Source organism: Carcharodon carcharias, chromosome 28 (assembly GCF_017639515.1).
Source record: "Carcharodon carcharias isolate sCarCar2 chromosome 28, sCarCar2.pri, whole genome shotgun sequence".
Taxonomy (NCBI): domain Eukaryota; kingdom Metazoa; phylum Chordata; class Chondrichthyes; order Lamniformes; family Lamnidae; genus Carcharodon; species Carcharodon carcharias.
The window spans coordinates 12,440,103-12,466,124 of NC_054494.1; the positions used below are offsets into that span (position 1 = coordinate 12,440,103).

The 26,022-nt window shown below is 46.7% G+C and overlaps 1 protein-coding gene across 1 annotated transcript in view; it reads right to left on the bottom strand.

Annotated features, from left to right (window-relative positions):
- Positions 1-26,022, bottom strand: part of march8 (membrane-associated ring finger (C3HC4) 8) — a 61,545-nt gene that overhangs the window by 6,225 nt on the left and 29,298 nt on the right. Inside the window, exons 2-6 of the mRNA XM_041176411.1 lie at positions 22,584-22,634; positions 9,891-9,970; positions 8,329-9,162; positions 2,884-3,064; positions 222-369 (exon numbers count right to left, since the gene is read on the bottom strand). Of these exons, the coding sequence (XP_041032345.1) occupies positions 222-369; positions 2,884-3,064; positions 8,329-9,162; positions 9,891-9,970; positions 22,584-22,634 (1,294 nt within the window). The remainder of the gene's footprint in view (positions 1-221; positions 370-2,883; positions 3,065-8,328; positions 9,163-9,890; positions 9,971-22,583; positions 22,635-26,022) is intronic.

The window sequence follows — 26,022 nt, forward strand, 5'->3', positions numbered from 1 at the left end:
GCCACATCTGTGGGGCAGCAGGCGAGGTTCTTCCCCGCACCCCCTCGCTCAGCCACTGGGAACAGGCCCAGAGTTGGAAGTGGCTCTTCTGAGAGGTATTACTTTAAATTCACGCCTGGGGAGAGAGAGGTTTCTGAATGTATAAAAATATAAAAAAAGAAAAGAGACTGTGAGACAATCAGTTGTACAGCACAAGAGGAGGAGGAGAGAGGTGGACGTACCGCTGGTCTGGCCTTGTTTAATCTCCTCAGCTGTCCTATCAATCAGGACGTATAGTGACCACACCACACACGTAATTGCAATGATATGGAATGTCACCGAGCACAGTATCTTTCTCCTCTCGCTCGATGTCATCTGCAACTTCTCCCACTGTGTAAGGAAGGTGACATCCATTAGACTTTTAACACTAACTGGCCCTCAAAGCACACACTCCACCCAACTTCACATTTCTTCCCCTTGATACGGCCAGATGGTGCACACTCCGACACCGACAGGCAGCCTGGCTCAGTCGGTGGCTCGCTCGCCTGCTCCTAGAAGCTCATGGGTTCAAGCCCGGCTCCCGGACTCGAACACAGAACCTAGGCTGACCCTTCAGTGCTGGCCTGGGCGGGGCAGGACCAGTGGGAGTGGGGGGTTCACATCCAGGCCCTACTGATCTGTTCAGGCCGATGCAAAAAGATCCCACCCTACTATTAGAATCCCAGGTGTCTTGGCCAATATTTAACCTTCAACCATCACCACCAAAACAGATTATCTGGCCGTTTGGCTCAGTTGTGTGTGGGATCCTGCTGTGCACAGTCCTGAACAGGCAGCTGACTGCAATTTTAACCAAGCAGGTTACCTTCCTTCTGGGCTGTACAAAGCAGAGGGGGTGCAGCATAAAACAAAGAGGCTCCTGATTAGGACCTGGAAGAGGGGGGGAGTTGTTCTCCATTTGGACCCTACAAGGAATACCTAGGCCTCCCACCAGAGGATGGAGGAAAAGTCGATCCGATCCTTGACCCACTCGGTTCGGGATCCATACTGCGGAAAGTGGGAGGGACTTACAGGTACGTGACGCATGGTTTGCCTGTCCCTGTAGCCAGGACATTCTCCCTGTTCCAAGGGCAGGGATTCCTCCCACACACTGTGCAGGAGAAAACTAAAAGAACAAAAGTGAACCAAGGCAAAAGGAAAGAAGTTACATTTGTGTAGCGCCAACCGCAGCGTCAGGGCTTCCTAAAGGGCTGTACGGCCAATCAGTACTTTTGGAAGGGCAGCCCACTGCTGCGGTGCAAGGGCATGCAGCCAATTTGCACACAGCAAGATCCCACAATGTGATAATGTACGGGGAATCTGTGTCTTAGAGGTGTTGATTGAGGGATGAATATTGGCCTTGCCACAGGGCCAAACTCCCCCTGTTCTTCTTCAAAATAATGCCTGGGGGCCCTTCCCTGCTCAGGACATTACCAGGGCCAACCAAGGCAGAGATTAGGGCAGTGCCCAGTTGCTGTGGGTCGCTACCCTGTTGGTCCTGTGCCAGCCAGAGTGGCCGGTGTTTCTTGTGCCCACACCCTTTCATGGTGGTGCCAGAAAACAGAGGTAAGGCTGGCAGGACAACGCCCCCCCCTAGAATTCCTGAGAGTGCACATTCTGATTCACCCAGCTTCATGCAGACATACATTAATGTGGGAGTTTGGGGAGAGGGGCTGCGGGGAGGGGTGGTGGGGGTGGGGTGGGGGCAGAATTAGGGAGGAAAAGACTCTTTCTTTCTGGAGAAGGCCCATTTTCTTCCCCAACATCCTTCAGCCTCTGACCAGACCTACAGACATCGACTGTCTAACGCTGCTATTTTCACACACCCCTCCCTGATCCAACAGGCCCCTCCCCTGCTCATTACCCCCACCCCAATGTCTTAATGGCTTGAGCACCTACTGAATTTATGGCCTGACCCCCATGAACTCTGATAGGGTCAAGTGCTCGAAGGTTAGCAGAGAAGAAACCCCGCTCCGTGATCAGGCCCCCAGTATGAAGTAGGTTCAGTCCCTATTTAGATAAACACCTTCGACAGCATCTGCCATCTTCAGAGAGGTTTTTCAAATGACAGCCCTTTATTGAGTAAACTTATATTAATCTTCTCTATTTAACATTCTGGGATAAACTTTTGGTTTATAAAGAGATTGCATCAAATTGACAGACACCCTGGGACAGGCCATTGGGCCCAACAGACCCTTGCTCTAAATGAACCTTCTCCCACCCCTCTTCATCTCACCCTATCAGCATCTACTTCTACTCCTTTCTCTCTCACTTATCTAGCTTCCCCTTAATACGTCTATGCTAACTGACTCCACCAATTCGGGGGAGATGGTGGTGTAGTGGTAACATTACAGGACTAGCTATCCAGAGGCCCAGACTAATCCTCTGGGAACAAGTGTTCAAATCCCACCAAGGCAGCTGATGGAATTTAAATTCAGTTCACAAGAAGTCTGGAACGGAAAGCTGCTTTCAGTAATGGTAACCATGAAACTATGGTTAATTGTTGTAAAAACCCATCTTTGTCTTAATTAATGTCCTTCAGAGAAGGAAATCCACCATCCTTACCCAGCCTGGCCTACATGTGACTCCAGACCCTCAGCAATGGGGGTTGACCCTTAACTGCCCTTTAAAATGGCCCACTCAGATCAAAGGACAATTAGGGATGGGCAACAAATGCCAGCGACACTCACGTCCCATGAAGGAGTAAATTTTTAGAAGCATCTTCTGAATTTCCCTATTCAGTTTCTTGTTGACTATCTTATGATAATGGTCCCCATATTTGGACTACAAGTGAAAGATATGGTGGAGATCTAGCTACCTCTGATAGCTCCCCCATTTACTCAGCAATGTGCTTCATTTCATACATACTTTCCTCAGTGGTTTTAATTTGGTTTCCATGATGAACTCATATTTGCAGAGCTCACAACAGCGGGTATCTGAACTCTTGATCCACTGCTGTAGGCAGGTTTGGTGTACATATCGGAGGCTCCCAGTGCAGTGACAGGGCGTAATGAGGGGGCCTTCATCATCTCCTTCACAGTGACATATTCTGAATAAAAATAGAGCCAATTAGTCACAATCTGCAGCAATCCGAAGATGCACCAGAATTAAAATTGGCTTTACTAATTAACCAAAGTAGCAGCTTCTCAGGTCGGCCAGCACTACACATCGATTTCCCTTAAACATAGCTTCATCTATCTCGGCTATAACTGAAGCACAAACTATAACTTGCAGGGCTAGCATAGTGGCAAGTATTGGGGAATCTTTGCCTACAAGAGTTTTTGGGAAAAGTGGTCAATTTTTCAAAATGAATATTCCATAGTCTTGTTACATGGTCTCCAAATTGGTTTCGGACAAGTTTTGGAAATGGACTTAAAGCAAGAGCTGAGCCATTGTTTTTGTGGAACTGAACTCACTGAGGAATATGGTGTAGTTGCAACTACAGTGGAAGAGATTGAGATCGGGAGGGAAGAATAAAGGGAGGGGGGGTGTATGAGAAAGGGGAAGGGGGCTGCCCTCAGAACAAATCAAATGGCCTCACCCAAAAGTGCAGGCCGGGGGGGTTCAAAGCACACAGCCAGCCCTCGACTACCACATGCTACATCACGGTTTTCCTGTCCCACTGTTCCGATTTCCCTAGAGGACTTCCTTTCTGGGCAAAGTTGCATTTAAATCGACAAAATAAAAAGGAGCGTGACTTACAAGGATTCCCAACTGATGCCCATGGCCTTGGCATTTTCCTTCCCAGGTCATCTTGGACACAATTCCCTTGGAAAATGCTGGGATCACTTTAAGTTGGGGCATGATGCCCCATTCCAGCCTGAGTTTTGGGACCTGACGTCAGGAGGTTTCTAAAGTCAACCCATGCCTTGATTTGAAGGCAGTTCAAAAAATTAAGGGCAAAAGTGCACCTCCCGGTCCTCCTAAAACGTACTTCCTGGCTCTCATTTGCCCCTCCCTATTCTTCTGGGCAACAAAACAATCCAATCCATCACCACACGCCTGACTGCACAGGTGGCAAGAGGAGGACGAGGCTTCCCAGGGCCATTCACCCAACTAGCTCAATTCCTGTATCGCCTGGAGGCTTTAGCCGGTTGGAGTCAGTTCGGTTCAAAACTTTCTTCAGGCTCCTCATTGTTTCTACTAATGCTCCTCCTCCCTGTTATAAGGACTGTCTGAAGCAGAACTTGGCGTTTGGACATGTCTCCGTTACTGCACGGAGTGAAACGCTGCCCTGGCACACAATACCCCCCATTCCAGTGATGAGCACCCAATGTTAAGACACACACATACACACAGTGCCTGGGAGGCCTGAAACGGACACTTAACTGTATTAAAAATCTTAAGCTGGTCACTCCTTTTAAATATTTACACTGGACTCCAGCCCAGAAACAAAAATTGTGAATTAAAAATAAACAACAACTTTGGTCAGGATTAGAAACAAACTCAAACATGAGGACGCGTGTGCAATAACAATATTCAAACTTCTGTACCTAACTGTACAGCGTTCTTTTGGAAATTTCAAATCTGCACTATGGGGTAAGAAGAGGCTTTTGGGGTCATCAGCACTGGGAACATCAGTGAGACTATGTGCATAAAACCCATCAAATGGGACAGTGGCATCGGACTACCAGCAGCAGGATGCCAAGTCCTGTCTCTCCCCCCAACTTCTGATGGGACCTCAGGGCCTCACTGCATGTATGTGAAGGCACGGAGTATAGTTAATAAAACCGGGGAGTTACAGGCGCAGGTTGCCTTATGGGATTATGATGTTGGGGCACTAACAGAGGCCTGGCTTAAGGAAGGGCAGATCTGGTTGTTAAATATTCCTGGTTACAGGGTGTTCAGAAAAGGGAAAAAAAAGGAGGGGTGGCATTTTTGGTTAAGGAGACTATCGCAGTACTGGAAAGTGGATGTGTCGAAGGAGTCAAGGACAGAATGTATTTGGCCAGAGCTAAGGAATAAGAAAGGTGCAATTCCATTGCTCAGTGTAATATATAGACCACCAGCTAGTGTGAAAGATATAGAGGAACAAATCTGCAAGGAAGTTACAGACAGGTGTAAACATCATAGTGTAATTAGAATAGGGGACTTCAATTACCTGTATGTAGACTGGGATAGTGGTAGTGTAAGGGGCAGTGAGGGACAAGTGTTCCTAGATTATGTTCAGGAGAATTTCCTACAGCAGTAGGTGTCCAGTCCAACAAGAAAGGAGGCACTGCTAGAGCTGATTCTTGGGAATGAGGTGGGCCAAGTGGATCAAGTAACCGTGGGGAACATTTAGGGGGCAGTGATCATTGTATCATAAGGTTTAGGATGACGGTGGAAAATGACATTGGTCAATCCAGAACAAGAATAAACAACTAGCACGGACCGGACTTCAATGGGGCAAGAACGGAGCTGGGCCAGAACCAAAGGCTAGTGGGAAAAACAGTAGCTGAACAATGGGCTACCTTCAAAACAGGAGATAGTTTGGGCACAGTCAAGGTATATTCCCTCAAAAGGGAAGGGTAGGACAAACAAATCCAGAGCTCTCTGGATGACAAAGGAGATAGAAATTAAGTTAAAGAAGAAAAAGTGTGCTTACAGCAGGCATCAGGTAGGTAATGGCTATTTTTCCAGCTGAAAGGAGGCTTGCAGTGGAGTTCACCAGGTGTCAATATTGGGACATGTGTTTTTCCTGATAAATATATGATATAGACCTTGGTGTGCAGGAGACAATTTCAAAGTTTGCAGATGACACAAAACTTGGGAGAATTGTAAATAGTGAGGAGGACAGTGTAGAACTTCAAAAGGACATTGACGCATTGGAGGAGCAGCAGATAGGTAGCAGATGAAGTTTAATGCAGAGAAGTGTGAGGCAATACACTTTGATACAAAGAAGATACTGGGGAGACAGTATAAAATAAAGGATACTATTCTAAAGAGTGTGCAGGAGCAGAGACACTTGCGTGTGTATGCACATAAGTCATTAAAGGTGGCAGGACAGGTAGAGAGAGTGTTTCTAAAGCATACAGTATTCTAGGCTTCATTAATAGGGGCATAGAGTATAAGAGCAGGGAGGTTATGATGAATTTATAGAAGACATTGGTTAGACCTCAGCTGGAGTATTGTGTACAGTTCTGGGCGCCACACTATAGGAAGGATGTGAACCCATTGGAGTGATTACAGAAAAGGTTTATGAGAATGGTTCCAGGGATGAGACACTTCAGTTATGAGGAAAGATTGGAGCAGTTGGGATTGTTTTCCTTGGAGAGGGGAAAGCTAAGAGGAGACTTGATGGAAGTTTTCAAAATCATGAGGGGTCTGGACAGAGTAATTAGGGAGAAACTGTTCCCACTCGTAAACAAATTGAGAACCAGAGGGCACAGTTTTAAAGTGTTTTGCAAAAGAACCAAATGCGAGGTGAGAAAAAACATTTTCACACAGCGAGTAGTTAGCATTTGGAATGCACTGTCTGGAGGTGTGGTGGAGGCAGGTTCAATCGAGGCATTTAAGAGAGCTTTGGATGATTATTTAAATAGAAACAATGCGCAGGGCTACGGGGAAAAGGCAGGAGTTTGGGACTAAGTTAAAATGCTCAGAGAGCCGGTGCAGACACGATGGGCCGAATGGCCTCTTTCTATACCGTAAAAATCCTGTGATTCCACTGGTGTGGAAGATCCAGACCTAAGACAAGAAGTGTGACCTCTTCAAAACAGGAGGTCGGCAGACACCATGATGATTGTTTGGTTATTACTGCCAATGTCGACTCTATCCAGCAAAGCAAATATGAGTCGAACTATGACCTCACCTTTATCCTCTTTACCTGACTCAGGGCTTTTGCAATCCTGCGTACAACTGCATTGAGTGTACAGCACAGAAACAGGCCATCCCACCTAACAGATCCATTCTGGGTGCTTATGCTCCACAACAGCCTGTCAGCGTATCCTAGTCCCCCCTCCTTCATGTTTCTATCCAAATCACCCTTAAATTCTTCGATGCCACTCAGCTCAACTACTTCTTGTGCTAGCGAGTTCCACATTCCCACCAATCTCTGGGTAAAGAGGTTTCTCCTCTTGACTTCTCTATTGGATTTATCGGTGACTGTCTTAATATTTATGGCCCCTAGTTTTAGCCTCCCCCCAATCTGGCTCTACCTCATCAACTATCAACTAAGAGCTCATTTCAGGTTGGGTACGGTTGCAGCGCAGGCCAAACAAGAGCCATGGGGGGAGGGGATTGATAGACTTTGTGAAGTCTCCATTTTTCTCTCAGCTCTGATGCTAGCAGTGCTGAAAATTTAGTAAACACTTATCCGCCTCATTTGCCCTGTGTGAGTTATTTTCTTCAGGGAGTCATTAGCGCTTTGTCACACTGCTGCTTCTACTGATCAAAGGCTGAACAAACAGGCTCAAACACAGGTGATGAGGTGAATGTTGTCCTCATTGAACAAGGTCTCGGACTTGACCCTGACATTGTGCCAGAGTGAAACAGGCCAGTGATGCAGCTGCCCATTACACATCTCGAAGGCAAAGGAAATAAAAATCCACAGGAGATATAAAGTGGTGGCGTCACTTAACAATCACTTGTTTAACACATTGGCACCATGTTGACATTTCCCATATCCCCCTCCACACCCCACCCCATCACCCTCTCCGAAGCAGAAATAAACAATCTGAAAAGAGCCAAAGAAAAGTAGGTCAAAACTGTTGGATCTTCCAGGCCCCTGAGGTGCAGGAGGGAATAGAAAGAGGGAGGCCTCAACTCACAAACACTGACAGTCAAAGGTCAGAAAACCCTGACCTTCAAATTGGAGTCAGTGATTGTTGCACAAAGGGATAGTCGTATTAAAATGCAAAAATATCTCAATTCATTGAGGCAAAACTCCTGCTACATCTGATCAATTATCTTCATTCTCTTAAGATGCACAGAACCACCAACTAAACCTTTATCACCTTCTGTAGGGACGCGGCAAGGGATATTAACAATGTGCCAGCAGTCTCAAATCACCTGAAGATAGTTCCCTTAAATATTGAGGCATTTACATGTTGGATTCCGGATATGTGCTTAATTTGATTCTCAGGTTTCTTTCTTTCTTTGTAAAATCTAAAACTTTTAAAGATCTAGAAGAGTGTCTTAATTTCAGAAGTAAAGGGGCACCAGTCAGTCAGCACTTGCAAAAGCAAACTTCTACAAAGCAATACGTAACGGTGCAGCCAATCACTGACAGGAACAGGGTAGCACAGGGAGAGACGCAGAGGGTTTACAACTTACGGAGACACTAAGAGAATCAAGGGGGCAATGGGAGGGGCTATTATTTGAAGAACCAACCTGCACACTTCCCAGGATGGTGATAGAGGGGACGAGGGGCACCATTTTAAAGACGTTAAAGAAGGCTGTTCAAGATCACTGTCTCCTTCAAATGAGCAAAGGGGAGCACGTTGGTTTTCATCATTTACTTCCAAGTGAAGAGCTTTGGTTGCAGAATCTTCTTCGAAGACATCATCATCCCCAATGTCCTCGGAACAGAAGGAATCGCTAGATAATTTTGTGACAGGCAATCGAGCACCGCTCTCCTCTGGTTCATGAAGGGTCTTTAGAGTGCAAACACTTGAGGCATGCGATGAAGGGAAGAACAAGCGATACAGGTATGACATCCTACTGCTTTGCTCACCTTCACTCACCGCGACCTCAACAACACAGAGACCATCTCTAGTCCCAGGGCTGTTTGAGGGACCAGAGGAAAAGGGCAGCATCTGCGAACTTAGGCTATATCTCCTCGGCTTGTAATAATGCTCTCGCTTTTTACTGGGCTGCAGTTTCCTTGTTCTGGAGCTCTTCCCTAGGAGCGGCGTTAACTTTCCATCAGAGCACGTCCTGTCAACAAAACTCAGGCCGCTCCCTGACCGGTCAGGCTTCACATGCACGTCGTTGAGGGACTTGGAGTGTTTCACCTCTCCATTGTCTGTGGTGTGCCTCCCAGGCCAAAGGATTTGCGCCAATTCCTCTCCAAATGAGCTCCGCTTCCTTGGTCTTGGTGTCGTGTCTTGACATATGGTGGTGGCCCCGTGAGTCAGCGAGGAGCTGCTTTTGGGGCTATTCAGAAGGACAACTGCAGTCTGCACTGGACTGTGTGCCACACGCCCGCAAGGAATTGCATCTGAACTGCATGCAGGGAAAGCAGGGATCGTGAACAAATAGGAGAGGTAGGAAAAGAAGAAATGAAGATAACTCAGGACATATCACATTTACACTGAAGAGGCTAGCTGTGCCAAAGTCACTGGTGGAACTTTTAATAAACCGTTGGCAACACAAGAATGGGGAAAAGCACCATTATACATTATGCAAAAATAAAACACACACAATTTGAAAGGGATTACCCAAAAAAAAATTGGTACGCCCATCAACTGACTCCCCCCTTCTCACGAGGGTGCCGAGACACGTTATGGTACAGTTCAGGCCATTGGGGCACGAGCGATTGTCATCTTACTTACCGGTGAGCTGGGGCTTTGAGACTATTCAGCTGTTGAAGCACCAGTCAGTGCTGATATCCGCACAGGTATAACTTCTAACACAGGCTGGATTAAAGAGAGAGGAACATTGTTTTCCAGTCACCCATCCCCCATTTCCAATCTGATTGAGTCCCAGTTGGAAAGCCCCTAATGATATCATGACTGAGTTTAATTAGACCCAGGTCAGGTACTGAGTCTGGAATGATTACGACCTACACAGCGTCAGTGTGTACTTCAAACAGTAACTCATCCAGTGGAAGCTCAGATGTGGTGGGGGCCGGGGAGGGGGCAGGAGACGACCCCAGAGTATTAACGGGGTTCCCCTGACGAAGGAAGGAGCAAGTCTCATAGGAAAAGGGTTTTCTCGCGCGCGTGTATTACCTGCAGATGTCCTGATCCGAGGGACTGACCGAGGTCTGGGAGAAGCTGCGAGGAGTCGTCACTGAGGTCGGGCTGCCAACCTGTCATCACACCACACAAATCACATTATCCAAGGGCTAAGGCAGTCGCTCTCATCACTGCAGCACAGTCAAGACGCACAACAGGGCGATCGCCCAGCTCCCCGTTAACAGAGATCATCCAGCTGTACCCAAGCTACCCCGGCGTTCTGGATTAAAACCTGGTTGCCAAGTCTCCACGGACGGATCGCTGATGGTTCGATCACAATCCTCCACCTCCAGCCTACTCGGTCGACCAGCCACTTAACCCACCCAGAAGGGAAAAAGTAACCAGTGAAAACTGGGAATTTAGAATACTGGGCCAAACTGGCTTTTTTGTTACCAGCAGCAACTCCCCCCCCCGCCCCCCACTTTCTGGGCCATCTCCAGTATTCTTATCACGGAAATGTTCGAAGAAAATTTGAATTTAAAAAAAAGCAAGCAAATTTAAAAGTAATTTTCAACGGGGAATTGGACAAATATTTGAAAAGGCCCAACTTGCCGGGTCCATGCAGTGTGGCAGCGGTGGGGAGGTCGAGAATGGGACTAATTGAATAGCTCTGTCAAAGAGCCAGCACGGGCACAATGGGCTGAATGGCCTCTGTGTTGTAAAGATTCTATAAAAACCCCGAGGAAAACAACATTTTTAATACCCCTCCGATTTTCTCTCCTGGGCGCTGCCTGCAGCTGTGTCCTGAAGATTAATCTTTGAAGTCCTGAAACACGATAGCAAGAAGCCTCGCAAATCTTGGTTCAGGAAAATTAAAAATATGAGCTGGGTGGAAAGCAGATGTGAGCAAATGCTGGCAAAAAAAAAATAGGGCCGAATGCTTGTAATCAGAAAACCTCAATTACATTTAATCAGAAATATCTAATACTCTTAATATATAAGCACATAACCATCTCTACAAAATATCATTCCAAATCAGACCAGCTTATATTATACTCACACACATACACACACTCCTTCCTGTTCAACTCTTAACAAGATAGAGATTAAACAATGTGCTTCAAGCAGTGGGGTCAACAGAGAAAATATAGACTCAGGGAGGATTCAGATGCCCTCCTAAGTAATATTTCACCCCTTGTTGGCAGAGGCCCTCAACCCAGTAGCCAGATGCCCTTGGATCAAATGGGCATCACCAAACAATTCCCCAGCACACGACTCCTCTTACTGGCAACCACCTTTCTCAGTTCCAGCAGCTTGGCAGCATCCCTTAAGGTCCAGCCTGCACAGGGCAGAGGGGGCAACTTATGATCCACCAGTTCTTGTAGACTCCGCCCCCCCCACCCAAGTCATCAGAGATCTTGGCACACTCGCACCCCACCAAAATATGAACCACATTTTTTTTAAAAAAACTTCTTACTGTGGCTCTAGTGCTGTAGGAATCACTGCACCACGCACACTGCACAACACCCATTCACCACGCAACTCTCAAGTTTCCATCACACCATCAAATTTATTCATTCTCGGGATACGGGCATCGCTGGCAGGTTAATATTTGTTGCCCTTCCCTATTGTGCCAAGGTGGTGATGGTTGGTCACCTTCTGCTTGGACTGTTGCAGTTTGTTTTTTTTTCAATATATTCATTCATGGGATGTGAGCATTGACTTTGAGAAGGTGGTGGTGAGCTGCCTTCTTGAACCACTGCAGTCCATATGGTGTAGGTACACCCACAGTGCTGTTAGGGAGGGAGTTCCAGGATTTTGACCTGGCGACAGTGAAGGAATGGCCGATATATTTCCAAGTCAGGATGGTGAGTGGCTTGGAGGGGAACTTTCAGGTGGTGGTGACTGGGAGTAGCTCAACTGGGACCAGTTCCAATTCCCACTTAAAACTGGACCTATTGACAACTGATTTTTCCACATGCATCTGCTGCCTTTATTCTTCTAGCTGGTAGAGGTCGTGGGTTTGGAAGGTGCTGTCGAAGGAGCCTTAGTGAGTTGCTGCAGTGCATCTGGTAGACGGTACACACTGCTGCCACCTGGTGTGGGACTGAATGTTTTAAGGTTATGAATGCTGCTTTGTCCTGGATGGTGTCAAGCTTCTCGCGTTCTGTTGGAGCTGCTCTCATCCAGGCAAGTGGAGAGTATTCCTGACTTGTGCCTTGTAGATGGTGGGCAAGCCTTAGGGGTCTGGAGTTGAGTTACTTGCCACAGAATTCTCAGGCTCTGACCTGCTGTTGTAGCCACAGTATTTATATGGCTGGACCAGTTCAGTTTCTGGTCAATGGTAACCCAGGGATGCTGATAGTGGGGTGTTCAGCAATGGTAATGCAGTGCAGCAGTGGGATACATTTGAGTGGTTTGCTTCAACAGGCAATTAAGTCCACATTAGTCTGGGACTGGAGTCACATACAGACCCAGACTAGGTAAGGGCTGCAGCTTTTCTTCTCCGAAGGATATTGGTGAACCAGTTGGATTTTAATGACAGCTTCATGGTCGCTTTTACTGATACTAGCTTTCTATTTCCAGCCTGTACTGTAGAACTGAGTTCAAATTCTCAACAGTCATGAAGAGATCTGAACTCCAATTCTCTGGATTACTAGCCAAGTAACACAGCCATGATACAACGCCCCTTTCTACCACATTGCAATGTTAGTTCAACGTACAAAGTTCTTCTATGGCAACAAGCTGCCTTTTTAAAATTCTAATTATTAACCTAAACAGTTCCACTTTTTAAACAGCACGTTGATTGAGACAGGAACAGGGGAACAGTTCTGGCTGCTTTACACCATTGGGCAGTGAATAACTACAATACCACCTCCTCATATCTCTTGACACCACCCCTCCCCCCCATCCAAAATTCAGCCATATTTACTTTTAACTTTATTTGTTCACGGGATGTGGGTGTCGTTGGTTAGGCCAGTATTTATTGCCCATCCCTAATTGCCTTGGAGAAGGTGGTGGTGAGCTGCCTTCTTGAACCACTGCAGTCCATGCGGTGTAGGTGCTGTTAATGGAAGGAGTTCCAGATTTTGACCAAGCGACAATGAAGGGACGGCGATATATTTCCAAGTCAGGATGGTGAATGACTTAGAGGGGAACTTGAAGGTGGTGATGTTCCCATCTGTCTGAGCCTTAATTATACATAAGCAAAATACTGCAGATGCTGGAAATCTGAAATAGAAGCAGGAAATGCTGGAAATATTCAACACTTCTGGCAGCATTTGTGGAGAGAGAAAACATCGTTCTTCTAGGTGGTAGAGGCTGTGTGTTTGGATGGTGCTGTTGAAGGCGCCTTGAGTTGCTAATGCATCTTGTAGATGGTACACACTGCTGCCACTGTGAGTCGCTGGTGGAGGGAGTGAATGTTGAAGGTGGTGGATAGGGCAACTTATCTGCAACTTGAGGCATACCAGGAGGTTTGGAAAGGGCGGTTTTTTGGGATGATTCTGTCACAACCTCAAGAGCCGTTAGTGTCAGCAACTCGCAATATCAGTATATCAAACACAACACAAACCCAGATTCACCACTGCAGGCTCCTTAAAGGGAGGAGGGACAGAGGGAACATAACAAGGCAGCAGTAAATGATATGGCCCCTCAAACCTGCTCCGCCATTCAATATGATCATGGCTGATTTGGGCTTCAATTCCACTTTTCCCACCCGTGCCCCATATCCTTGGATTCCATGAAAGATCAAAAATCTTTGATGGCATTGAATATATTCAATGCAGCATTCACAACTCTCTCTGGCTAGACCATTCCAAAGATTCACAACCCTCAGAGTGAAGACATTTCCCCTCATCTTAGTCCTAAGTGGTCGACCCCTTCTCCTGAGGCTGTGCCCCCCATATACTCTCAGTGTCTATGCTGAGAGTATTGTGGAGACAGATTCAATCGAGGCCTTCAAGAGAAAAACTTGCAGGGTGATGGGAGAGCGGGATGAGGCGAGTTGCTCTTGCGGCGAGCCGACGGAAACATGACAGGCCAGACAGTCTCCTCCTGTGCTGTAACCATTCTCTCATTCTACCAAGTCCCTTCAGAATCTTGAATGAGATCTCATTCATCTAAACTTGAGAGAGTATAAGCCCAATTTATGCAGCATCTCATCATTAAACAACCCTCTCATCGCAGAGGCCAATCTAGTGATCGTTCTCTTACTGCCTCCAAGGCAGGTATATCCTTCCTTAAATATAGAAAAATATGCAAACCTGCACACAGTGCTCTAGGTGTGGTCTCACCAAATCCCTGTATAACTGTAGCAAGACTTCTTTATTCCCATACTCCAATCCCCTTGCAATAAAGGTCAACGTGCCCCTTGCCCTCCTAATTGCTTGTTGTACCTGCATGCTAACTTGTGTTCCTTGTATGAGTACATTCCAGTTTCTCTGAATATCATTTACAAGTTTTATGTCTTTTTAAAAATATCCTGCTTTGCTATTCTTACGACCAAAGTGAATAACCTCACACTCACCTACATTATACAGCACCTGCTGCCTTGTTCCACACTCACTTAACTTGCCTACATTTCTTTGCAGCCTCTTTGTGTCCTCCTCATACCTAGCTTTGAATCATCAGCAAACTTGGATGCATTACTCTCGGTCTCTTTCTAGGTTGTAAATAGCTGAGGCCCCAGCACTGATCCTTGCAGCACTCCACTAGTCACAGCCTGCCAACTTGGAAATGTCACGTTTATCCCATGCTCTCTGCTTCCCGCTGATTAACCAACCTCTACCCATGCTAATATATTACCGCCAGCTCCATGAGCCCTTACCTTGGATTTCAAGGTTTTGTGTGGGACCTTATAAAATGTCTTCTGGAAATACAAGTGCAATATATCTACTGGTTCCCCTTTATCTATCTGACATGTTACATCCTCAGAAGTCTCTAATACATTTGTCAAGCACTATTTGCCCTTCATAAAACCATGCTTATTTTGTCTGATCTCACACTGCTTTTCTAAATTAAGGCTTCCTTCACAACAGATCCCAGCATTTTCCCACGACAGCTGATGTCAGGCTACCTGGCCTGTAGTTCCCCGTTTTCTCTCTCCCTTCTTGTTACATTTGCCGACCATTCAAGAATCTAGAGAATTTGCGAGATTAAAGCCAGTGCACCCGTTATCACTGGAGCCACCTCTTTTATAATGCTGGGGTGTAAACCATCAGCCCAAGGGGACTGGTTGGCTTTTAGAGTTCAATACTTTTTCTCTGCTGATATTAATTACTTTTAAGTTCCTTACTCTTATTAGTCTCTTGATTACCTAATCTCACCCATTTAGTTTCCTTTTATTCAGTGTCTGCACAGAAAATATTTTTGGAACAGTTGATATTGGAAACATTACTACTGGAATTTCTGCTCCGATTTTGTGCTGAACACATTCCCGGAACATGCATGATTAGGGGAGAACATTGGTGCATTATGAGGTGCTGCCTTGACTTCAAAGTACTGCCCTCGGGTTGAAGTCTATTATGTCGTATAGATCAGAACCCAACTTTCCTTCCAGTAGCTGACGATTGGGCGATGACCCTATCGATGATACTTTGATATTGTATGTGGGAAGGGTGGGGACATTAGAGTTGCTAACCTCCCCCCAGGATTGCCCTGGAGTGTCCAGGAATTGAAAGTTAATCTGCAGAACACCACGGCTAGCTAACCCTGAGAGAAAAATCACAGCGGCATCAATAAACGTCGTGTTTACTTTGAACGTTGTTAATTAGAAATATAAAAATGTTGGACGAGATGGGGAGGGAAGAGGCCATTTTGACTGACAGCAAGAATCATCCAATCAGTTAAGGAAGAGATTGTCCGCATTCCTGCCATTGGCTGCGCGCCACAAAGATCAGCATGATCAGCCAATGGCAGGAGTGGGAGAACAGGGCAGTTGGAGATCACGTGTTGATACCTCCTGAAAAACATTCAACTACAGATGGTAACTCTAGTGCGCACTGGCCTAGTACAGAGGCATCCCACTTACTGACCCAGAGCCCCTATTACTCCAGTCAACACAGCTCCATAAGCTAGTATTTCTTAACGTTCGGTTCATCCTGTTTGAATTTTGGGAGCCTGGAACTGCTCTTAGGAGCGGAATTTTACACAAGTGGGATTTTACAGTCCCGCAAAAGTCAATGGACTGTGCGCCCTGAAGAAGTCATACGGGTTGGAAACATTAACTCTGTCTCTCTCTCCACAAATGCTGTCAGGTCTGCTGAGATTTTCCAGCACTTTCTGTTTTTATTCCAATGGACTTTCGAACAGCTTCCTGCATTTTCAGGCCTCGACCCCACCCCGACAAGGCTGTAAAATTCCGACCTAGTGGAATTTATTCCCACCAGTGGGTAAAAAGAAAATTCTGATGGAGATTTTTTTGTTGTTGCCGTTTCAGTCCCCTTACCCTAGGAAGGATATTATTGTCACAGGAGGAGCGCAACGACATTTCACCAGACTTGTTCCAGGGATGGCAGGACTGTTCTATGAAGAGAGATTGGGGAAACTGGGCCTGTATTCTCTAGAGTTTTGAAGAATGAGAGGAGATCTCATTGAAATCTACAAAATACATAAAGGGATAGACCTGGTAGATGCAGGTAAGATGTTTCCCCTGGTTGGGGAGCCTAGAACCAGGGGACACGTTTCCAAAATCAGGGGAAAGCCACTTAGGACTGAGATGAGGAGAGATTTTTTTTTTTACTCAGAGGATTGTGAATCTTTGGGATTCTCTACCCCAGAGGGCTGTGGAAGCTCAATCATTGAGTATGTTTAAGGTAGGGATCAACAGATTTCTAAATACCATTGACATAAAGGGATAGTTATGGGGGAAAGGCATTGAAGTGGATGATCAGCCCTAATCATACTGAATGGCGGAACAGGCTCGATGGGCTGAATGGCCTACTCCCGCTCCTATGTTCTTAGGACACTAAGAGTTATCAGAAGCAGTGAGTTGAGAGATTATGCAAATTAACAAAGATTTAACTTTGATATAAGTCCTCCCACCTAAATCTCCATAGAAAATCCCCCTGGTCCATGGAGATGAAAGTGTAGATACTCATGGCCTAATGGAGTAATAGGGTAGAGCAGTGTAACGGTCACGTTAATAGGGATATTGTGGTAGTTTAGGGAGTAAGTACTGGTCTAGTAACTCGGAACTGAATGATTCCAGTGAGCAAGAGTTCAAATCCCACCATGCCAGTGAGAGAATTCAAATTCAGTGTTAAATAAATGCAAAAACATTTTAAAGGCCCAGGTAGCGGTAAACCTGTTAGGTCATCATTAAGACCAATCCACCTGATTGCTCGGTCCAGCCAACGTGTGACTCCATTCTCTCATCAATGTGACTGAATCATAGCTACCTCCCCCACAGGGTCCTACTAATCATTCAGGACACAAGCAATGGGTAATAAATGGCACCCTTGACCATGATGCCCACATCCTGAACACGAATGAAAATATTTGAAGCCAGGAAGTCCCAAAGTCTGCCAAACTACAGCAATTGTTAATGTGTTAGGTCAAAGGCCTCAGGATTCAGGGTCAAGCTGTGGAAACAAGGGAGCCATGTTCATGTTATAATTTTACTGGATGAGAAATTCAGTCGTGCAGTGTTATATCTGGTGGATTACAAGGGCCTACATCAGTTTCTTGGGGCAGGCCACGCTGCACGCCTCTTCCTGTGCTACCCACACAGTGCTGCTGGAGGATACCGGCACCCAGAGTCCCTTCCACGTGCTGAAAGACGTCAATTTGCTGCTCTTCTGACATTGCACTGCCCAACTGGCCAATGTGGCGCCAAGATCCCAAATTTGGGCAACGACTGGGCACTGCTCAGTAACAAAAACCAAAGCGTGAATTTGTATCGGGGATTCTGCAGTCGCGTTACTTAAAGGACCAGGCAAATTGAGGGCCTGGCAAGCTACATTTTTGATATTGCAAATTTCTTGGGAGTGCTTCGGAGGAGCTTTGGTGCATTCTGCATTTGCATGGTGAGCATTGCCTCTTCCTCACAGGCATGGCAGAAGACTAGGTAACCAGTGCAAACAAAAGGTGGAAATGGTTGTGGGGGCAGCAGTAGCTGTGCCTCGGTGTTTGCAGCAGAGACTGTAGAGAGGACAAGCTCTGCCCAAAACCTTCTGGAGCCAGATTCTTCCATGCTCCTGGTCAGTGACAGGAGGCTGTCTGATAGGCCAGCCAATACACACAGAATTTCGCTATGTATGCTCATCAGTGCTCTCCTGTATACCACCCGATCAAGATCCTCACCTGAGTCCTCTACAGAACTCATTTGCAGCCTTGCCCTCTGGTGAGCTGGTAAACGGGTAAACCCCGGTCTGGCTGCGGCCGATTCATACCTGGTAATTCACCATGTGCTGATACTAACTGTCCAAGGTAAGAACATTGCTAGTGTCTGAGCTGGTGACTGCGAGGGTCAGGTCGAGTGCAGGGTCTCTTCAGCAGTGCTGTGCTGTCGCTCCCTCCTCACCCGGAGCCTCCAGTGTCTGGACAGGAGACAGCTCCTGGGCGTCTGAAGGCAGGAACTCTGAAGGGGAAGGTTGTTGTGAAGGAAGGTGGATGGGATGGGAAACAAGAGGTCCATGGTCACACCATTGGCAGCTGGCTCATTTTGCCAGATATCAGGATGAGGGTGAGATGGGAGTTGAGAAAGGGCACAAGGCAGGTTCATACCATCATCCTCAATGTTCGTAGTGACCTTGGATGCTGCAGACCCCATCTCAGTTGGTCCCACTATATAGAGAATCATCTCCTCTGTCAGGTTCAGGAGACAGAGACTTCCTTGCCCCTGCTCGTTCTGTTCTGCTTTGCTCCCTTCTATTGCGTGCAGCCTGGTCCTGCAAGAGAGAAAGAGGGCAGAAGGGCAATGGTTGGATAACACTGGGCGATGTGCTGCCATGGCTGAATAACTACAGGCAAGTACAGGCAGCAAGAGGTGAGTGTGAGGCTGGCATCAGTGTATGGGCGAGGTGGAATATCTGGATGTCAAGCATGAGTCCCGAGTGCCAGGGAATGCTGGTGGGTGGGTGATGGGGATGAGGTGCACTGGGCAACTCGAGAGGTTGGTAGTGTTCTTGCCAATAATTGTATGTTGGGGAAGAATGAGTCCGAAGCTCGCCTGCACCTTAAATTAGGTTTATTTCCAAGACAGCAAAGCAAAAGTCACAGACTTTCCCAGATCCTCCTATATACCTAGTGAACTGGTTTATATACTCTTGCAATGATTCCCTAATCATTCCCCAACAGGGGACAGCCGTGCTTAATTACCAACTTAAAGGGGTATTCTATTGCAGCACAATTTCAACATAAACAGATAGAGCAGCGGCTAGGAGATATCACGTCAAGATGCATTCGTTGATATTGACCAGCCTTGTAACATCATTAGAATTCTTGTGGCACAGCTACCAGGTCCTCTGAACCAGGCACCAGAAGTTCATCAACCGCTCCAATTCTCTTGAGAATGTCCTTGAGGATTTTCCTGTTTGGCCCATTGGTGTCTCTCCTCCGGCCCACCTGCAACATCTCAGCAATGCCTCCAGCGGCACATCCCATCACTCTGGATCCTTGTTGTTCAGTTTGCAAAAACTGACATTGCAGCAATCCTTTTGTGCAACTTCCCTTGAAGAGGCAGCCTGCCTTCAAGAGCAGGTAACCTGTACCAGGTGGTCTGCAAACAACACAGCCGGACCTCCTGCTGAACGTGGAGCTCACCAGCAGCATTAAATGGCAGAGGGCAGTGCCAGAGTTGAACCTGCTGGCACCACAATCATTCGGATGAGGCTGGTACACAAATGTTGCACATTGCCCATCTTGATCTGAATGGACACAGACCCCTGCACCAGGGGGGGAAAAAAATTGGGGAAACCCAATTACTGACGTTTAATCATTATTAGCCTACATGTTTAATCGTTAATTCAAATATATTTGTATTGCATGTTTATAATGAAGGAAACTTCCCAAAACACTTCACAGAAATGGGGTCAAGCTGAAGAAGGGAATATTAGCTTTATGCAAAGCTTAATCAAATTGTTTACAAACACACAAATAGCTGGAAAATCTCAGCAGATCTGACAACATCTGCGGAGAGGAACACAGTTAACGTTTCGAATCTGTATGACTCAACATACAAGCCATACGGACTTGAAACCTTAACTGTGTTCCTCTCCGCAGATGCTGTCAGACCTGCTGTGTTTTTCCAGCTATTTGTGTTTTTGTTTCAGATTTCCAGTGTCCGCAGTATTTTGCTTTTAATCAAATTGGTGGTGGGTTTTGAAGGAGGATAGAGTGGATGAAGAGTTGGAGGGGGTTTGAGCAGTGGATTCCACGCCATGGGGGATCTGGGCAGGTGATGACGTGACTGCCAGTGGTGGGGCAAACAAAGTGGGGGATGCACGCAAGAGGCCAGAGTCAGAGGAATGGAGATTTTGGGGTGGGGGGAAGGGTGCAAGGATTGGCAGACTGCAAGGCATCACTTTGAAGACTGTGCAGTCTTTAGATGGGGATTCACAGCGTAAGGAAGAATAGGCACAACACCCTGTGAGAGGAGGAGGAGAGATCTCCACCCCTCTGCCCTTCTCTCTCATGACTGCCGCTTGAAGTCAACAACATGCTAGTGGTGTAACCCAATTGGTTCAAAGTTCACTGCTTCCCTGCAGTTTCCTACCGGGAGAATGAAGCATTGGGATTAAAAAGAAAACACAATGCACTTCAAATACTGCGCATTTCGCTGCAGGGATTTGAACATCTGAGTATGGGAGAAAATCAGAACTAAGGAGCAGGCTTCCACACTGGTCTGACACGAGTTTTAAGAAGCATCTTTAAAAGGAGGAGATAGAGACGGACAGGTTTAGAAAGGGAATATTTTAGGGCCTAGGCAGCTGAGTGCATAGGCAGAGAGTGGGGCAGGGTGTACACTGGGGGATGGGAGTGGGGGTGGCAAATGGTAAAGGAAACCAAACTAAAGGAAAATATCTCTTACAATTGTAAGACTCCTGATTGAACCACGTAGGCACTATTCTGTTCGTGGCCAATCCCATTAGCTACAGGGACTGTGTGACACAGGGCATAAGAGATTCTGAGCAGTCGCTGCTTCAAATCAATCTGAAAGTCGGATCCATTGATGCGCAAGCTCAAGATCCACCTACACAAGGCAGTTAGAGAATAGGCTATGACGTATTTCTCCGTGACATTCAAAACAAAATTCTTTTTAAAGTGATTATGGTTCGAATGTGTGGAGGATACGAGGCCCTTGAGCTGAACAATGCTTGGACTCAATTCATAGATACAAATCTCAAATCCCTAGAGATTTTTCACCAGGTTTCAAGACCTTTTATTAATGAATTATAATAGTCGGTTGGTTCTCTCACTGAATACAATAGTAATATGACCTTTAAAAGGGACGCAGAAGGGACTGCTGAGGCTGCCGGTTTAACTCCCTTAGCTCGTCTGAATCATTTACCCAGCTTCCAGGAAATTCTAGGCAAATAGTTGGTGAGTTTATCTTCAGATATTTAGGGGGCCTGGGAATGTAATGGTTGGGGTTTTTAGGCTGTGAGGGAAGTGGTCAGGACCCCAAGCAAGGCTAGTCTCCAGGATGCAGTCAGGCATCAGGCCTCGATGTGGGTTCCGTGCTGTGCATGGTTAAACTCCACACCACGCACATAAGAAAACCAGCAGTGTACAATAGTGTTGAGGTAATGTCACCATCAGCTGATAAGCATGAGTTCATCAGCTTACGATAAATCTGGAAATTATTTTTAAGGAGCTGGTGTTGACACTGTTGCATAGTTGCGAACCTGATTGGTTCACAAATGGCCTCCAAACTTGCCATCCTTCGCCAGTCTGCCCTATCCACGACTCCACTCTCACACCGACTCTCAACTGTGCCTGAAGTGAACAGTTAGACATGGGCAATAAATGCTGGCCTTGCTGGTGAGACCCAAGTCCCAAGAGCGAATTAAAAAAGTTAATATCAACATCAAATCTGCTTTGCCCCTTAAGGAAAGAAGATCAGAACAGAATGATCAAGTGCGTCAGGACAAGTGAACAAGCAGCTGCGTCTCCACAATGGTTAATACCCACTTTAAACAAGTGGATGATAGGGAGCCCTGAGGAATCAGGGTACTAAATGGATTTCAGAACAAGGCAAGTGAGTGGAGCTCAGATACAGGTCAGGCATGATCGAACTGAATACTGGAACAGGCTCTTTGATATCCCTGTGGAGGTTTTGGAAATAAATCCCAGAATCTGCTTCGCAAGTTAGATTTAAAGTGCTGGATCTGTCAAACCTAAAACTGAGAACTGTAATTTATGCAAATTTCAGAAGTCGTACCTTTTCTGGTGTCACATTTCCACTTGTGACAGCAGTGATTAAATGGCCCTGTCTTAATTGTTTTAAATGCCACGGACAGTATTAATCAGCAATTATCTTTAATCCTTGGGAAGGCTGCTGCAGTCTGTGTGTCATGTCAATTAATCAGTGGAATTTTAACGAATGGCTTCCATGCTGATGAGGATTGAGCCTTTTAATCCAAGGGAATAACAAACAGGAATCCAGCACAAGCGAAGCAGCTCAAGGCTGTACCAGCAACAACGATTTACAATAAAGTGACCTTAACTATCGTCTAGCAGCCAGAAAATTATCATTTCAACAGCAAGTCAAAGACCAGACTTCATCGGAAATTCTGGACATACCTTTGAGATGTTGCTCGAGCGACTGGCAGAATGGCCCAGAGGCTTCTCATTCTGTAAGGGAAATGTGAGCCACATTATTCTTCTTAAAACGCTCGCGAGCTAAAATAACACTGGCAGAAACAGAAACAGACACAGACACTCTCTTCAAGGCAAGATTACCTGAACTTATGAAGGCTTGATGGCCACAGTGAAGCCAATGATCTCCCCGGCTTGTGAAACGAAAGAGAACCCGCATTTGTGTGGTGCCTATCAGAACCTCAGGATGTCCCAAAAACAATTTAATTGCCAAGGGAAGGTCTTTTGAAATGAGGTCACTTGTGATGCAAGAAACGCAGCAGTCAATTTGTGAAAGCAAACAGCAATTTGATAATGATCAGGTAACCTGGTTTAGTGATAAAAGCAACGAACTGCAGATGCTGGAAATCCAAAACAAAAACAGAAACAGAAATACCCAGAAAAACTCAGCAGGTCTGGTGAAAGACCTGCCAGACCTGCTGAGTTTTTCCAGGTATTTCTGTTTCTGTTTTTAACCTGGTTTAGTGATCTTGCTTGAGGCATAACTATTGGCCAGAACACAAAGGGAAACCATCCCCTCCTACCTTTTTTTAAAAAAAATTAGTACCATGTATCCTTTACATCTACTCAGGGGAACATACAAGGTCTCAGTTTAACATCACAGCTGGAAAGGCATCACCTCTGGCAGTGCAGCACCCCCTCAGTACTGGCACTGGGGTAACAGCTTAGGTTCTGTGCTGAGGTGGGACTTGAACCCACGACCTTCTGGCCCAAGAGGTAAGATTCCTATCCGCTGGACTATGGCTGATAAGTCAGGCTAAGCCTGGGAACATTCATCCCCACTAATGGTGAGCCCAGCCCTATGTGACAGGAAGGTTGGGGAGCATGAATCAATCGCGTATTCATCAGAGGATGAAAACTAAAATGAGCCTCAGCTCCACCATCCAGTGGAATCCTATGAAGTTGAGCCATGTAGCAAATCCCCCCCATTCATTCATTGATAGCTGAGGGTGGGTCTGATACTCAGCAGAGCAGATGGCTGGTGTCCAGTGGACTGAGACAAGAGGAGGTGACAATGGATAAACATGGAGGTATTCTGCTTGACAACCCACAGGGAATGAAGAGGACAGTCTAAGAGATGGGATTTATTACTTTTTGGTACTACTCCAAGAACAACCGGAATTTATAATCGCACCTTTAATATATCAAAACATCCTAACCCACTCCCCAGGAGCATTATCCCTCAAAGTTTAACACCGAGCCAAAGGAGGGGACATTAAACATGCCACCAAACTCTCGTCAGAGAAGTGGGGCTGAATTTAATGCCCCACCCCCCCCCCCCACCCCGCTGGCCAGAAAGCCAGTAGCAACCCCACCACTGCCATTTCCGATGGGATTAAATGCCTAATAGGCAGTGAACTGCCTCCCATCGGGGCTTCCGAGCCCTGAAAAGGTGAGTATCCAGCTTCTAAGAGCTGCAGGCCTATCGGAGAGTCGGCACTTCTTCAGTCCCAGCAGCACCGCCAAGGGCAGTGGCCACTGCTGGAACCGCAGCCAGTCTCTGCACCACCAACAATGGAGCCAAGCCTGGAGCACAGGAGTGTGGGGCAGCCTCGCTGAGGTCAGTTCAGCAGGCCCTGGTGAAGGGGGTGGGGGGGCGCCGGGGTGTTGCAGTCAAGTGGAGGACATTGGGGACTCTCACTGCAGGCAGTGCCCTCCAAGGGTTGCCTAATCAGGCGAGGACCCCCATCCTCCCCCCACCCTCCACAACACCAAAGCTGCAGGGAGGCTGCCAGCGTATACCTAGTGGTCGGCCCACAAGGCATGGCACCCCACCCACTAGGGTAAGGCCTTTAAGTGGTCCATAATTGGCCACTGAAAGGTCTCCATATGGGAGGAACCAAATTGGGGGGTGTGGGGGAGAGTCAGGAAGATGACTGGCTGTCCCCACTGTGCCTTCCCATGCCCCTTAGCCCCGCTCCCCAAGGACATTAAATTCCACCCATCGGTTGTAAGTGACCTAAGTATTAGTGAACAGAGCTAGCAAAGTGTAGGGATGGGACTCCAGAGCTTAAGGCATAGACAGCTGATGATGTGGACACCGATGGTGGGGCAAAAGGAGAGTGGGAGGTGAACAACAGAGAGCACGAGAACCCGGGCAGGACTAGGCATGGGGATGTCGTTCAATTCCATGAGTCCCTTCTGTTCCAGTCCTGCACCTAATTCCAGCCAGGGTTGCCAACTTTTGTTGGACATATTCCTGGAAGGCCTGATCACATGATACCTGCGTGCGAATGTTGTTACATTTACCAGGTTTCCCAGTAATCAAGCGCCTTTTTTCACAGTTTTGATCTAGGAGTTCTGAGAAATGGGAAGCAAAGGAAATCCACAGGCACAAAGCTCTACGTTTGCCCTGTGTTGCTGACAGCAATACCTGAATGAGTCATCTCCTACTCCGGAAGGCTCCCAAACATTCTAGGATGTGGCGACCCAATCTGTACCTTCCTCTTGGTTCTTTTCTTTCCCTGAAATTTTCTGTTTTAAATCAGTTGATGTTGCCACATTCCTCAAGTATGATACAGCTCCATATTCAGCGAGTACTAATAGAATACCCTACTCTAACATATTACAAAGGCACCAAGAAAAAACAATTAATTTTTTTTTAAAAATAAAGCTGTTGCTGATTAAAGAGTCAGAATGGGGCAGAATTCTTACCTCGTCGGGTGGGCGTGCAACAGTCTGCCGCCTGCGATCGGGCACCGACTGCGATTTCATACCATCTGGCTAATTAATGGCCAGACAGCGCAAAACGCGCACTGGTAACCTCAGCTCTGCCCGGCTGGGGGGGCGAGAGGGGAGCGAGCGCTGAAGTGTGCGGATGCGCTAGGTGAAAGCTCCCTGGAGGCACGGAGCTGCCACAGGAGCCTAAAGATTTTTAACATTAAAACCAAAGATTTCAATAATAAGGAAAACATGTCCCCTCATGTCCCTGTTCATGTGACAGAGTCACTTGTTAAAAATGAGTTTTTAAAAGATGTATATTTTTTTTTAAAATCACTGTTCGAAACCTCATCCCACCTGTGGATGAGGTTTCGCAAAAAATGCAAAGGCCGCTTGGCCTATTCGCCAAGCGAATTTTCTTGCTGAAAATTTCACTTTCATCAATTTATTAATGGGCTTAACAGACCACTTAATTGTCGGCGGGCGCGCTGCAGACTCCCACACGTGCCCGCTGACCGAAATATCGCGTGAGTGCGCGATGGCGTCGAAACCCTCGCCCGACATCATCGCGCATGTGCCCACACACCGAGCTGAAAATCCTGCCCGTGCTATCGAAGCTTTTCATCTTGCACTCATCAGGATAGCTGGCAAGTTGAACCACTAGTAAAGGGAACAACAATTTATACTGCATGAGAAGATAGTG